The sequence below is a fragment of the Miniopterus schreibersii genome, assembly GCF_964146895.1.
Source record: "Miniopterus schreibersii genome assembly, chromosome: 15".
NCBI lineage: Eukaryota > Metazoa > Chordata > Mammalia > Chiroptera > Miniopteridae > Miniopterus > Miniopterus schreibersii.
In genome coordinates this window covers 41,534,551-41,549,476 of record NC_138115.1, presented here as the reverse complement: position 1 = coordinate 41,549,476, position 14,926 = coordinate 41,534,551, and the positions used below count along the sequence as shown (strand labels likewise).

General features: G+C 41.9%; 1 protein-coding gene across 4 annotated transcripts in view; it reads left to right on the top strand.

Annotated features, from left to right (window-relative positions):
* LOC308567671 (uncharacterized protein) overlaps positions 1-14,926 on the top strand; it is a 275,010-nt gene that overhangs the window by 117,362 nt on the left and 142,722 nt on the right. For all 4 annotated transcript variants that reach the window (XM_081159492.1, XM_081159491.1, XM_081159493.1 and 1 more), the window contains one exon: positions 559-619. In XM_081159492.1, the coding sequence (XP_081015618.1) occupies positions 559-619 (61 nt within the window). The remainder of the gene's footprint in view (positions 1-558; positions 620-14,926) is intronic.

The following is a 14,926-nucleotide window of genomic DNA, read 5'->3' as shown; positions in this document are numbered from 1 at the left end:
AGGAAACGTCTCTCCCTTTACACTCTGCTACCCTAACTCGGTAGCCCCTGTGCTCGCTCTTTCCCACAAAGCCCTGTAGGCAACCAAGCTCTAGTGTTCAGTTGATTTTTCCTGAATTCCTTCTTCAGGAATGAAGAAAATAAAGCATCGTCATTAGGAAAATGAATGGACACCAATGTGTTATCTTATAGTCCTTCCTTCCATAAGGTGTAATGTGCTATAGGCAATACTTGTGGCCTTTGCATTTTTTCACTTAAGAATATGCCCTGGAAATCACTCCGTATTAGTTCAAGCAGATTTTCCTCATCTTTAAAATTGCTCACAGTTGCATAGTACTTCATGATGTTATGCCTGGTAATTGTTTATTGATTTTCAGATGCTATAAAACTTACCTGGTTAGAGCTAAATATGTTCATATTTCTATGAATATTCTTAAGCTTTGTACCGGGATGCATTTAAGTTACCTGGAAACACTTTGATCCTTTAGGGATCTAGTGATGTCTAGTATATTGGAAAACTTTCATTTCATATATTTTGCCCATTTCGTTGTTGTTTCAGGAAGAAGGTAAAGCTGCTCCCTGTTAATTTCCATTGGCTGAAAGTGGATTTCTCTGCTATGGTAAGTGGAAATGCTTCATTTTTCAATTTCAATATCCAGCTGTTCATTGCTAATAGATATATGTACAATCGATTTTTGTGAACTGACTGTATTTTGCAAAATTGCTAAGCTCGGATATTAGCTGTAGTAGCTTTTTTGGTAGACTTTTTAGGGCTTTCTATTTCCTGTACAGACCATTCTGTTGTCTGTGAATAAAGGCAGTGTTGCTTCTCCCTTTTATTTGTTTTTCTTGCCTTATCGACGATCTCTAGCAAAATAATGACTAGAAATGGTGAGGGGATATCCTTGCCTTGTTCTCGAACTTAAAGACAAAGTACTCAGTATTTCACCTTTAAAAATGATGTCATCTGTGGGGAGGGGGTTTTCTTAGATTTTCTTTATTACATTGAGCTTGTAATTGTAGCTTTTTGTGTTTTTATCATGAATGGGAGATGCATTTTGTTAAATGCTTCAATTTCACTTTTGAAGACAGGTGAGTTTCCTTTCTTTTTCTGTTAACTTGGTAATTTACATGAATTGATATTTTTATAATAGTTTTATTGAGGTATAATTCACGTACCGTCTCATCACATTGAAGTATGCAAGTCAGTGGTTTTTAGTATATTCATTATGTTGTGTGATCATCATCATAATTCCAGAACATTTTCCAGTAATTGAGTTTTGAATGTTAATCCAGCTTTGCATTCCTGAGAAAAACACACTTGATCACGATGCATTATTCTATATATAAATTGATTCAATTTGTTAATATTTTCTTAAAGATATTCCAATTTATGTTCATGAGGGATATTAGTCTGTAGCAGTTTTTTCTTTTAATCTCTTTCCTGGATATGGTATTTGAGTTATGCTGGCCTTGATAAATGGATTTGGAAATGTTTTTTTCTTTCTCTATTTTCTTTAAGAGTTTGTATGTAATTAGTACAATATTTTCTTTTTTTTTTACAATTTTGATAGAATTCACCAGTAAAGCAGGTCGTCAGACAGAGCCTAGAATTTCTTTGTAGTATCATTTAAGTTACAAATTTAATTTCTTTTATAGATATCAGGTTATTCAGATAGTCTATTTCTTTTTGTGTCAGTGGTGATTATTTTTATTTTTTGAGGGACTTGAATTTATAAATTTGGTTGTTGAATTTATTGGCATAAAATAATTCCTAATTGTGTTTGAAAAAATGACCTCAAAACATAGGGACTTGAAACACCAATAATCTATTATTCCTCTAATGGTTTCTGTGGCCTGGTAAATCAGGAACAGCTTGACTGCTTGGTTCTGGTTCAGGCTTTTTCATGAGGCTGTGGTTGGATGTCGGTGGTGCTGTAGTCATCTGATGCTGTAACTGAGGTTGGAGGATTTTTCCAACAGAGCTCACTTGTGTGACTGGCAAGTTGGTGCTGGTGACTTGAGAGTTTCCCCAACATTGCAGTTGGCTTCTCTTACAGAGAGAAGCTCAGGAGAGTAAGGTGGACGTGCTAATGCCTTTTGGATGTAGCCGGAGAGGTCAAACACTGTCGCTTCCACAGTCCGCTATTTGTCACATGGGTAAGCCGTGACTTCACACAAAAGAGAATTCTGTTGCCTTTTTTTTTTTTAAGCGTATTATACTTTATTCTCAGAGGCAGTTCAATTACTTGAGAATCAGCTTGATCCTTTTGAAGCTTGTTTTCAAGCTTTTAAATGTTGCTGTGATGAGTCTGAAGCCGTGGCTAACATTTATCTGTTAGCCATATATGGCTGTTATATTTAAGTTAGTATTAAATACAATTAAAAATTCATTTCCTTAGTCACACCAGCCACACTGTGAGCACTTAAAAGCCACATGTGGTTTGTGGATACTGTATGGCACAGCACAGATGCACAACATTCTCATAATTGCTCTAAGTTCTATTGGAGAGAGCTGGTAGAGCAGCATTTACTCTAAGACTAGTTTAGTCTATTACTTTCTCCATCATTTTTCTTGGATTTTTATTGAATGCCCTCATATTCAGTAAGGACTCTCGCCCACTGGCTCACCAGAATTCAAACCTGCCAGCTTTGTGAGCTCTCCGGGAATTGGTCAGTTTACAGATCTCCAAACTTGGCTGCTCAGCCACATGGGTTCTCACCCTCCACATATGTGGCTCAGAATTTAGCCACAGGCTTGAGACCCTAATGTGAATCTCTGGAGCTATTTCTCTGCACAGCTTCCTCCTTTGCAGAATTCTGCTCCATACATTCCAGCTGCCTCGGCCTCCCTGAACTCTGATCTCTGTTTCCTTAGCTCTGTCTGAGGCTGTGATACACGTGGGTCCCCCTCCGTGCACTGTGCTTGGAATGTGCTTCTAGGCAGAAAGCTGTGGTGCTTCTAGGGCTTCCTTCATGAGTTTCCTTATCTCAAGGATCATGTCCTGCTTTTTCCTGTTGTCCAGTGTAGAAAACTGTTTCATGCATTTTTTCCAATTTTCTAGTTTTTGTAGTGGGCAGACCTCGGTCTAGTCCCACTTACTCCATCATGGCCAGCAGCGAGAGTTTGTTCTCTGTATTTTAAAGATCATGGTAAAATAATATATATTTTAAATTTAACCTACGGGTAGGTTTTTTTGGAAACCACAAATGGGACCCGTTTTCAAGTGGAAGCATATATCAATCTGAGCGATCTACTGTGGCATGGGAAGAGATGTTTGAGAAGTGTGGGATGAAGTGATGAAGAGAAGGCAGTTAAAATAAAGACACACACACACCACTCCCATGAATTCAGCCTCAGCACAGAGGCATAATTGATACATCAGAGTCCAAGCATAAATAAAATAAAAGCATATTTGAAGAGAGGTTGATGATCTTACTAGGGTGTGGCCCAAACTTTTACTTCATGTCTATTAAGCACAGTGTTGCAATTGTAAACAAGTTTTAACCTCTTGGGTATTTGTCACTCTAGTTGCCTTGGGAACTGAGACAGACAGAAAAAAAACAACACAGGCCAAGGCAAGGGTGTGGTGCGGCCTGGATATAGGCTGGGAAGAGTGAGTGAGGAGGTTCTTTCTGGCTGAAGGGGGGGAGGGAGGTAATGATGGACCGTGATGGAAATCATGGCATTAGGATGAGACGAATGGGTAATATTGAACATCAAACTGTGACTTTACAGTTTTCGTTTGAACTTACCCATGACTGTTTCATAGTTCCACTCCCCAATGCCACAGTGAAGGCCAGTAAAGGCCATTGAAATGACCTGGATCCATGGTAGCGTTTGCACGATTTCCCCCCATACCCGCAAGGATTTCTCTAAGATGTATCTAAACAGAGAACATCAAGGTATCTAAATTAAAAAAAAAGGAATCTGATTGCTACTCAGTGCTTGAGGATATGACTCAGTCTTTCATTCATTCCAAATGGATTGATTTCGTAATGAATGTCTGAAGGTTGTGGGCACCTGGGAGACTCACTTACCCTTAGCCTGGTCACTACTCTAAATTTCATGGCCTTTGAGTCAGCCTGGTTGTGTTCTGGCTTGTTTGGCACAGTCTCCCCCTGAGTCTAAACAGCTATCTAAAACAACGATTTTCAACCCTTTTCATCTCACGGCACACATAAGCTAATTACTAAAATTCTGCAGCACACCAAAAAATATATATTTTTTGCTGATCTGACAAAAAATAGGTATAACTTTGATTCACTCACACCAGATGGCTATTGCTGAGTTGGCTGCTGCCATTTTTTAATTTGACAATCTAGGGAAAAGCGGTCAGTGCCCCTGACTAAATAGTCAGGCATGGCATGTTTTAAAAGGTCTTACGGCACACCGGTGGAAATCACTGATTTAAAACAACACTTAACTGTCGAGTGTCTTCTGGAATGCATTGATTTTGTGCGTGCTAATGAAATCAATCACATACCCTTAAGAAAAGGATTTGAAAAAATAAAGCAAGCGGTACAAACCCAAGTGGCCTCGCTGCCATTGAGCGGTGCTGACTATGCAATTACATTTTGAACAATAGGTATTCATAAATCAGGCAGAATGCTCCTGAGAAAACAGCTCTCTAATTAAATTAAAGGAGAATCAGTGTTTCTTGTCGCAGGGATTGTTGGTGGGATTAAAGGATTGGTGCGCCCAGCACACATAACGAGAGGCCTGGCCGCCTGTCTTAGATCCGCGGCACCTCCCTGCTGAGACCACCCAGGCCCTGGACCAACTCAGCTTCACCAAGGGGGCGGATTAGGACAGACCTTGGCCATCGCTCCCCGCTCATCATCAGGGCCACTGTGTAGCGCTGTGCAGTTTGAACACTATACCAAGGTGCTGGGCTGAGAGAGTGAGTGGGGCAGGCATCCAGTCCACAGGCTGGTGCCAAGCCATGCCCCTTGGTGCCAAAGAGCGCTTTGCTCAAAAGAAGCACTTAAAAAGCTCTTACTCATTTTCTGGGCCCATGGGGGCCCATCTCTCGTATTGCATATCCTCTGAGGCTAGGGACCCTCCCACTCTACTGCTCTACCCCAGGCCCAGTGTCACAGCTTGTAGTACCCAGTAGCAGGACCTTCTGCAGGGGTAACCTGTACTCCCTCGAGGTATGAGCCCAGCACCCATCACTGATCATTTGCTGCCTGAAGAACCCCTTTCTGCAGCTCTTGGAACTGATTGCACGGGGATATTTTCTTCAAAACACTTTCTCTGGGCTCAAGGTGGCAACCTTGTCTGAAATCCCACACCTGGGATGGCTCAGAGGCTGGTGAGCTGGGCCCGCAGGAAACCACAGAGGGGCAAGTAAGTCATAGGAGCAGAAAAGAATAGAGTTGAGTCCAGCAGGCCATGCATGCACAGTGGTGGACTAAAAGATCAAGCTAGCTTAACCTAAATCATTCTGGATGCAAATAAATGACCAATCAGAAAATCAGAGCTGGGATTAAGTTTAGATCAAAACAATAAATTAGATGTAATAATGGAGTGCTAATTGTATACCAGGCATTCTTCTAGCTTTCAGAAATTCCTAGACAAGTAGCCTTGCCCAACCTTGGCATTTTGGAAATAAGGACACCAATAGAAGACCCCCAATCCCACCCCACATAAAACTGGGACACCCTCACTAAAAAGGTAAACGAGAAACAGAGCCACCATGAAGAGAGGGAAAGCAAGGGAACATGCGTGTCTCAACTTTGACTCTAGGCGGAGGCATGAAAGCTCCTCCCCCGAGAATAGGACCCCGGGGTCAGTGGTCCTCCTGTTTGCTTTCTGAATTTGGACAATCTTGTGATCCTAAAGGACATCAAGGAGAGGATCTGATGTCCAATGGCCTGAGGGTGGGTGGCCCCTGAAGGCTGGCATAGCAGTGCTGTCATCTCCTAGAACACCTGCTTTCACCTCAGCCCAACAGTAATTATATGATGCCAGTGACTGGGATATCAGCCCTGATTTCAGTATATGTCAACAAAGATACTCAAGCCCAAGGTGGCTATATGTCTTTTTTAAAATGCTTTCAGCATTTTGAAGCTTATGCAAGTGACAAAATTCCTACCTCAGTTCACCCAGAAATATAGCTTTCCGGCCCCTTTAGAGCAGAGCTAAGGAAATAAGGATTCATGTTTAATTGTCAAAAGTGGTGGAAAGTAATTAAAGAGCATTTATGTGTGTTCTGCTGCACCATCCTGCCTCGTGTGGAACTACTTTGGAAAACACCGCTCTGAAGAGTCACTACTGGGAACACTATTGCAAGCAGAGGGGCTTCACGTGGCTGTTTCAAGGAGACCCTCCCCGTGCCTCGCCAGTCCTTTCAGAAAGGAAGAATCTCGCTGGGCATAAAGCACATGATTAATTTCCAGCTTTGTATCCCAAGGTCCTCTAACACTCCCAAGGCAAATCTACTTTAGACAGATCCGAAGAAGGCTTGGTTCTCACAAAGTAGGTCAGCTGCAGAGAGGCAGACTAGTGCCTCCGTGGAGGCGCAGAGGAGGCCTCCTGCAGCTCTGAGAGCCTGGGCTGAGCCCTCTCTTGCAAAAAGTGGACCCTGCACATGCTTGACTTGGGGGCACACATACTGAGAGAGGCCTGTGTGGCTCCAGTAGCTCATCTCTCCAGCTGCCCTGAAAGGTCAGGCTTGCCTTGGGAAGTGGAGACAAACTAAGCAGATATTGTTCCACTGGGAGCCCAGGTCCCCAGAGAGGGCTATTCTGGGAGGGACTGCGTAGTTTACAGCATCCAGGCAGTGGCGGCTGGAGTGCTGGTCCATGATATCCCAAGTGCCAAGTCTCAGGAACTGTGTCTCCTTAGCATCTCAGCCAACACCTGGGACATAATAGGCTCTCTGCAGATGCTTTTTGAGTAAATGAACAAACAGAACTTAGTTAATCTCCAAACAAAAGATATTCTCTAAATCCTTCAAATCTTCCTTTGTACAGAGTTATTAATATAGTCAGTCACAGAGACTGCTTTTCTGTTCTGTCAGCAAAACGGGACCTATTCTTAGCACGGCTGTATATCGTTTCACCTGGCACAGAGTTGGCAAACTGTGGGCCTTCAGCTCATCTCAGAGGATAGCAGGAAACAGTGTGCCTGCTAGTGCACCTGGGAGGACGTGCTCAGGCTGTGGCTCTTCTCTGTGTTGCATGATTTTGTCCCAAGCAGGATTTTTAAGTTGAAAACATGTGACTTAGAAACTAAATAGACAAGTAACGTTATCTCTCTTTCCAGCCATGTTGGATACAAGGATAATGCTCTGAGATTCTTTGCATCTGAGAATAGAGTCACTATATTGCTACTGGGGTTAAAACCATAAGAGTTATTTGGTTTTTCTGTAGGTCATCACCAGTAGATCATGGGACATTAACCATGGAGGGCTCATTCAGATGCACATGAGAGGGCAATTACAGTCCTAATTCTGAGGGCATATGTAGGCGCGTGTAAATTGTAGTAGCTTTTAAAATAATTTTTGAGCGATGCATTGTGCTGAGAATGTTTCATTTTGCATCTTGATTCTGATACACTGCATTGGTTTCCTAAGATTGGAGCTCCATAAACCTTTTCTGTAAGGGGCCTGATGGTAACTCTCATAGACTTTGCAAGCTATGCAGTCTGTTGTGTGAGAGCAGACACAGAACGCAAATGAATGAGTGCGGCTGTGTTCCAATAAAACTTTATTTATGGACACTGATATGGGGATTTCATATAATTTGTGTGTGTCATGAAATATTATTCTTCCTTTGATCCCCCCCCCCCCAACCATTTAGAAGTGTAAAACCATCTTCAGCCCACAAGCTACACAGAAACAGGATTGGGCCTGCGGGCCTTAGTTGGCCGACCCCCGCCTCAGACTCCCTCAACACCGCTACCAAGGACTCCCATTCCCTTGCTTTCCCTCAGTGGCTGAGTGACCGACCCCGTTCAGAACTGTCCATGGCAAGCTCCACCACCTGGGGGCTGCACCTGCTGGCACTGCCCTGGCTGCTCCTGTACGGCTGGCCCCACCAGTCACGCACCTGTGATTTGTGGCCTCACATTTTTAGGATAGGGCAGAAAGAAAACCCAGACGTGAATCTGGCATCATAGAAGCCATCAAGGGGACCAGATCACACAAATCAGAAGCACAGAGAGGTTAGCCTACAATGGTGCAAACATGGACCAGTGGGAACTGGTAGGTGGGAGCGAGCCGATCCTTGTCTTCCTTCTGTCCACGGTAACACCCTTTCTTGTACAAACTTTTCTGAGACACCCCACCTGGCTGAGCGTTTGCGCCTGCTGAGTAGAGTGCTATGTCCAGCAACATTATCCATCTCCTAGCAATTGCTTGCTATAGTTCCCTGTCTCACTTTCCCCTCTCTGTACTCTTGTTGCCCTGGGTTTGCAGCTCCCAAATAAAGCATCGGTACTTAATCCTTGCTCAGGCTCTAATCTCTAGGGAACCCAGCTAAGATAGTCTTAAGAACATCTACAAACGTTCACTAAAGTTTCCCAGTGACTGCCCCCACGCCCCCCAAAAAAGTCTTCCAGTCAGTGTGCTCAAAATCCATGGCAGGGTTTACAGCTTCAGCCAGGGCCAGCTAGCTAATGTAAACACGTAAGTCAGGAAGGAGGGTGGCAAACTGGAGGCCCAGGTTTTATCTAAAGAGGGGAGACGGAACTCAGCTTCAGAGATGATAATGACAGGCAGGAAAGAGGACTCGCGAGTCCCAGATCTTTCTATTTTTCAAGAATAGTTGTCAATCTGGAAATCTGTGTTTATTTTACTTATTTTTAAATGTTAGAAACTAATTTTATAACTTTAAATTCTTGGTAGGTTAAATATATCTACCCATGGGCTCGAACTGATTTATGTAACCTCTGGCTTATGATCTAGGGAGGGGGAGCATACATGGGAAAGATTATATACTCAAGGAGAAACAACCAAGGACTAGGAAGGATGTCCCTGAGTAACAGCTATGTCTCAGGTATGGCTCTTTTCCTCTTGTCAGTTCCCCAGGAAAATGAACAAAGTACTCACATTTTAGGGTTCTGTTCTGTTTCTCAAACTGCAAGGATTTGGCCTGTGATTTTTGGAAAAAGCGTGTACCCCAGGCCCGGGATAGTGCTTATGATATAGATCAAGGCAGGAAACAGCCACTGACATCATCTTTTTCCAGTCTCGCAGCCAGCGTTTGCCTCTTTCCTGTGACATCCCCAGCAAGGAGGAGTCTTACTTGCTTGAAGACCTCTGCTCACCACAACGCCAAACATTTTATTATATGTTTACATTTGTATGGGTCTGAAGATTACATTTAGCATACATTTATCTTCCTGACCTTTAACTCGGACTTTATATTGGCCTCCAGGTAATAAATTTCAAATTTGCCCTATCCTACTTAGGAGTCCTTTATATAGAAGAGAGTTATGTTGCTTCACAAAATCTTTCTTCTTTTAAGTTAAAACCTTCAACCATTCTTCCCAAGGCATTCTTTCAAATTTTTTCACTACTTTGTTAATCTTGACTGAACATGTTCCTGATTGTCTAAATTTATTAGGATCTGGAACCAGAAATTGAATAAATGTTATGGGAAAAGCCTGATTAGTATAGCGTGAAATTAAATGATCAGTTTCCACATACAGAATATTAAGTTTTGACTAAGTTAGTCTAATACTTCTTGCGCTTTTCAAGTCTCCATGTCGCACTGCTGCTACTTATGATCGTCACCTGCACAGAAATTATTGTGTGCATTCTTTTGAATTTGTATGTTTTTCTGAATTCACTTTATACCTGCTCTGTTTTACAATTTGAGCCATATTTTTCCTTTGCTCCATTTTCACCATCTACTTATCTTATTTTAGGGTACGGATTTTGCAAGCTGCCTCATGTACTTTTGGGAAATGAGATAGAGTATAAAGAAGTAATACGTGAAACACCATAACCAATCATTTTTATTTCTCAAAGTCACAGAGAGCAATATTATTTTCTCTAAACCAGGCTGGATTAAAGATACAAATTCAGCATTCTTTTGGCAGCCTATCAACTCATATTTGTTGACAGAAATGAGTCCCACGGAGATGTCTGCTAGGTAACATGTTATTTGTCTCACTTTATTTATATTTATATATGTAATATATGCATACTTACATATGTATGCAATATATACAAACTTATATATGGATAAACATATTTAAGTTTATACATATAAAATGGACATACATTCCTTAAAACATTATCAAATTCAAAATTCTCAAGGTTTCCAACTCTCATTTGGTTGCTTCAGAATGGGTGTCTATTGCCATCTGCTCCTGCTCCATTCTTCAAGTTTACAGTTATATTTTCATGACTCACTTTTATTGGAATCTCCAATGCTCCATCTTGCCTATATTAAAGTGATTGGTTAACAACCAGGTCAACCTCAGTACCAGGAACATTGACAGTTCCTCTTCCAGAACTACTAAACGTGATTCAGAAAAACTTTTTTTTTTTTTTTAATGGAGATCTGACTTTTCAGTTATGGATCTGGTTCAGCAGTTTATGTTCTAACTCTGTTGCTGGGATCTGAAGTCAGCAGGGCAGGCCTTCAAGAAGGAAAGACTAGTGTGAACAGGGAGATAAAAAACACAGACAAATCCAGAAGGATGGACTGGAACCTGCAAGGACAAGCTGGAACCCATCAGCCTCTGTCTTGGCTTCCAGCGTCAAGGATGAGCGTACCTGCGGGAGGAACTGGTGTGCCTCATCTCGTGGCTGAGCATGCATCTGGCTTGGGAGCTGGGCACCAGCAGGAGGGGAGCTGGCGGGAGCTGAAGGGGCTGCATCCCTGGCTCCTGCCCAGGTCCGCGAGGGGAGCTAGCTGCAACAGTGCCTGGTGCTCTGCATTGTGCATGCATCCACCTTCAGAGCTTGAAAATAATATGCTCATTAAAAGAACAAACAAAACAGAACAAATGCAAAGCAAACTCATAGACAGAGACACCAGACTGGGGGTTAGCAGAGGAGAAGGGAGGGAGAGTGAAATGGGGAAAGAAGGTCAAATATATGGTGGTGGGTGGAAACTAGACTTTCAGTGGTGAGCATGCAATAGTGTATACAGATATTGAATTATAATGTTATATACCTGATATTTGTATAGTGTTATTAACCAATGTTGCCTCAATAATAATAAAAAAACATATGGTTTATGCTTAACTTCCAAATCCCGCCATACATGTTTTTTGTGGCCCATGCTAACCTGGAATTACGCAGTGGAGGGTCCTGATAAGTAGGGTTCTGCTTAGCTAAGTTGGCACAGCACCAATCGGCCACACAGATTATCCACTCATTTTCCCTAGAGACGGCTTGAACTAAGAGTTTTACAGTCTTCCTTCCTGTCCTGAATCCTTGTCAGCTCCCTCCAGCCCACTTCCCAGTCCTGTCCCGAGAGGGCAGGCACCAGGGCTCAGTCCTTGGCATGAGAGGCTCAGGTTCAGAAACAGATCACGCTGGGAGGCTGGGGGAACCATGCCTGTTGGAGCCACGGCCCTCCCCAGCTGTGCCCCCCCCTGGGGCTGGGCCTGCAGCATGGTTCTCAGGGCAGATCCCAAGGAAACAGCCCTTACTTCCTGGCTTTCTCTCATCGGGGTGGCAGGGGGATGTGTCTCCCTCTGCAGCAGCCTTCCTGTGTTGACAACACGGTTTGTTCTTCCCATCTCCCCAGGGAGAAGTCGCCTTATCTTTTCTGTGCAACATATTTGGGGAAAAACACTTTATTCTTTCTTAAAGGAATTGATTATTGTGCTTCTCGAGACTAAAAAGCCTTTCTGGATCCAAACACTGACTTAAAAAAAACACAGAACTAAGTTCTTTTACAATAGCAAGAGAAAAGACTGTTTTGGTGGTGATCGGAGATACATTTTGGATCACTCTAGGCACTCAAAATAGAGTGTGTGTATGAGTAGGGGAAGGAGGGGGGAGAGAGAGAGAGAGAGAATTTGAAGTATTTTTCAAGTACCTGACCAAAATTTCTTGTTTTAAATGGTCTGGGAATTTGTAGACACTGGTTGAAGTGCTCAGGGTTTTTATGATAAACTTCAAGGGGCACTTAAGTGCAATTTAATTAAAAATTATTTCTGCATGGGAATTATTTGTGTGAAGGGCTTCTAGGCTCAGGGGCCCTGGATTGTGACAATGACATCTGTGAGAAAGAAGTTTTAAAAAAATATATTTCAATCACAAGAAAATTTCTCATTAACTCTGTGGATCTCTCTTTTTTAGGTGGGCTCCCTCTCCCCTTTTATTCATAACAGAGGACAGTCAAGAGATACAGGAATTTCCTCTCAGTAATACAATTGTATGCACAGGACTGTTGGTCTTTTTCCTTCCTTGATTTTTTTCTGTGAGGTTAATTAAGGCTACAAAGTTGAGGAGAAGGTAGAGCTGGCTTTGGGTGTTTTACTGATTAAAATAATGTATAATTTTCCTCCAAAATTGAATTGTAAAGTGAGGCCATTATGTACATTTTCACATTTGAGATAAGGTCTGTGAACCACAATCAGTTGTGTTTGTGTGTGTGTGTGTGTGTTCAGTGTCTTTAGTCTCAATCTTAATTAAATAAGCATTTATGGGATCCTTTCTATGCTAACAGCATTAAACTCTATTTGGAACCAGAGATGAACCCTCAAGAATTTCCTAAATTAACTGGTGAGAGGGTCATGCAATTAACCAAGCACCAAGCAGAAAGAAACTAGCTGCTTGCAGCAAGTAAGGGCAATCACAATATGTTTGGGGGACTTCAGAGAAAGAAATTAATTCTCTGATTTGTGGGATTCGAGGAAACTTTATTAAGGTCAGGTTGAGTTGAGTCTTGTAGGATAAGTAAAAAAGGGATAAGAGGAAAAACTGGTTTAAAGGAACATATATTAGCATTGGCTGGACTAAGAGGTCTTGTTTCTAGACATTTCTTCATCATCTTTTTCTTGCTTTGGAACATTCGGAAGACTGCTTATTTTTGTAAGCCAAGCTATAGATCAGAACATAGGATACTAGTGATGCCCAAGATCTAATACTCAGGGCTAACCAGTACTGAGCAACTAAGCTTTACTAAACACTTTGCAAGGACTTTCCCATTTAACCTTTGCAACTGAACTTCAAGGAAGATGCTCCTATTTTGTCCACTTGAGACTTCAAGGGATCAAGTAACTTGCAAAATACAAGTCAGTAGGTGGTGTAACAAAGGTTCAAATCCTGGAAGTCTGAATTTGGGCACTAAATTCTTAAATACACCACTATACTGCTTCACAGAGCACTTGATGGCCCATTGTTCTAACGTAGGTAGATCTGAAATTTGCTCTGGTCCACGCTATGGCTGCTCACTTGTCATCCAAGACACTCGTGTTTCCTGCTGTGGCTGTGGACTAGAGAGGGTCACTTGTCCTCTCTCCTCCCCTCTGTGCTCTTCATTAGCAATGGGCACCTCTCTCCCCTGTTGCTATTAGAGTCATAAGATCGTAATCCTTGCCCCCTCTCTTCCCCTCAAAGCCTCCTGCTTCTTCCTTGTGATTCATACTAGAAATCACCTGAGGTTAATATTCCAGTGATTTGTATGCCAAGTTTTATTTTTCAACTAACACCTTCAACAATCCACAAGTGATCATGAGCACGCTTTATGTTGCGCCTGATGATGATGACTCAGGATATATCATAATTTCAGAAGTATCTTCTAAGATGCTATTTTGAAATAGCATAAACTGCCCTTATCAACTTGTGTTTTCTAAATGAGTGACTGAAACTATCCAAGACCTCAAGAATTGATTTCCTAAGACATAACATTCATTCCTTCATTTTGTGTCCTGGATCCTATGTTCGTTATGAAAGCGCATGAGACTAGCATTGAGCAATTTATGTCAAATCCTGATTCTGCTATGCATCTGTGAACTAAAATCTCCCATATGTGGTCAGAATGTAGGTCAGTCTTATTCCAAAGCCTATGTTTCTTCCACCAAACTGCAGAAACTTGACTTTGGAAAGACCACTCATTATATTCTTCAAAAGTTCCAAGCAGGGATAGGGTTTCTCTTTTTATTGAGAAAAATCTTTGTTAATGAGCCCAGGATGGTTCAACTCCATCTAAACATAATGGACTGAGGCTTGAATACTTCTTTTTACAAAATAGCATTGGCATTAGCTACATGGCCTAGGCACCTGGCCATATATTTCACTTCCTTTGGCATAAACTGTTCATTTTTCTTGCAGGTGGAAAATTACTAGTATTAATACAGTCTTGGACCAGATAATGAGGTGCACTTGAGCCCTCCCAGTGGGAGCAGAGTCTAATTAGATTTGCAAGCAGACACCTGCAGGCATAAATTGTCACTTCAACGCTGTACATGCAGGGGGACAGCAAATCTTCTAATACTGTTCAGTCATTCCTATGGACATAGAGTTTGGTTTGGGGCTTGAATATGTGTAGGGTTATGTGTGAGCACTTAGTTTATATATACTAGAAGGGGTGTGGAGGAGAAGGCATGGAAAGGCAGAGAAAGGCGATTGTCCTCATTTCAGCCCAGCCATAAAATTCAAACACTTTGAAGCCATGATAAATGTGTGTGCCCACCGTAATATCCTAGTTATAATTTCTTTCTTAGAGAAGTTTGGAACCAAGTTATATACCAAAAGATTTCCATTGGCTCCCACAAGGAGTGGTCTGACAGTATGCTTGCCTGTTTAGTTTCTTGGGAAATCATTCAAAATAAAACTAGTTTTGTAAACATGAAGGGAGACTAAGTAAAGGAAATGGTGAAATTATTTCTTTATTTGAATATTTTCCCCAACTTCAATATTTTGCCCAGCTTAAAAAAAAGTGAACCTCCCTTGATTTTATTTTTATTAACTGAATTCTAATACTAACTAGAGATTTGGGGAGTATTT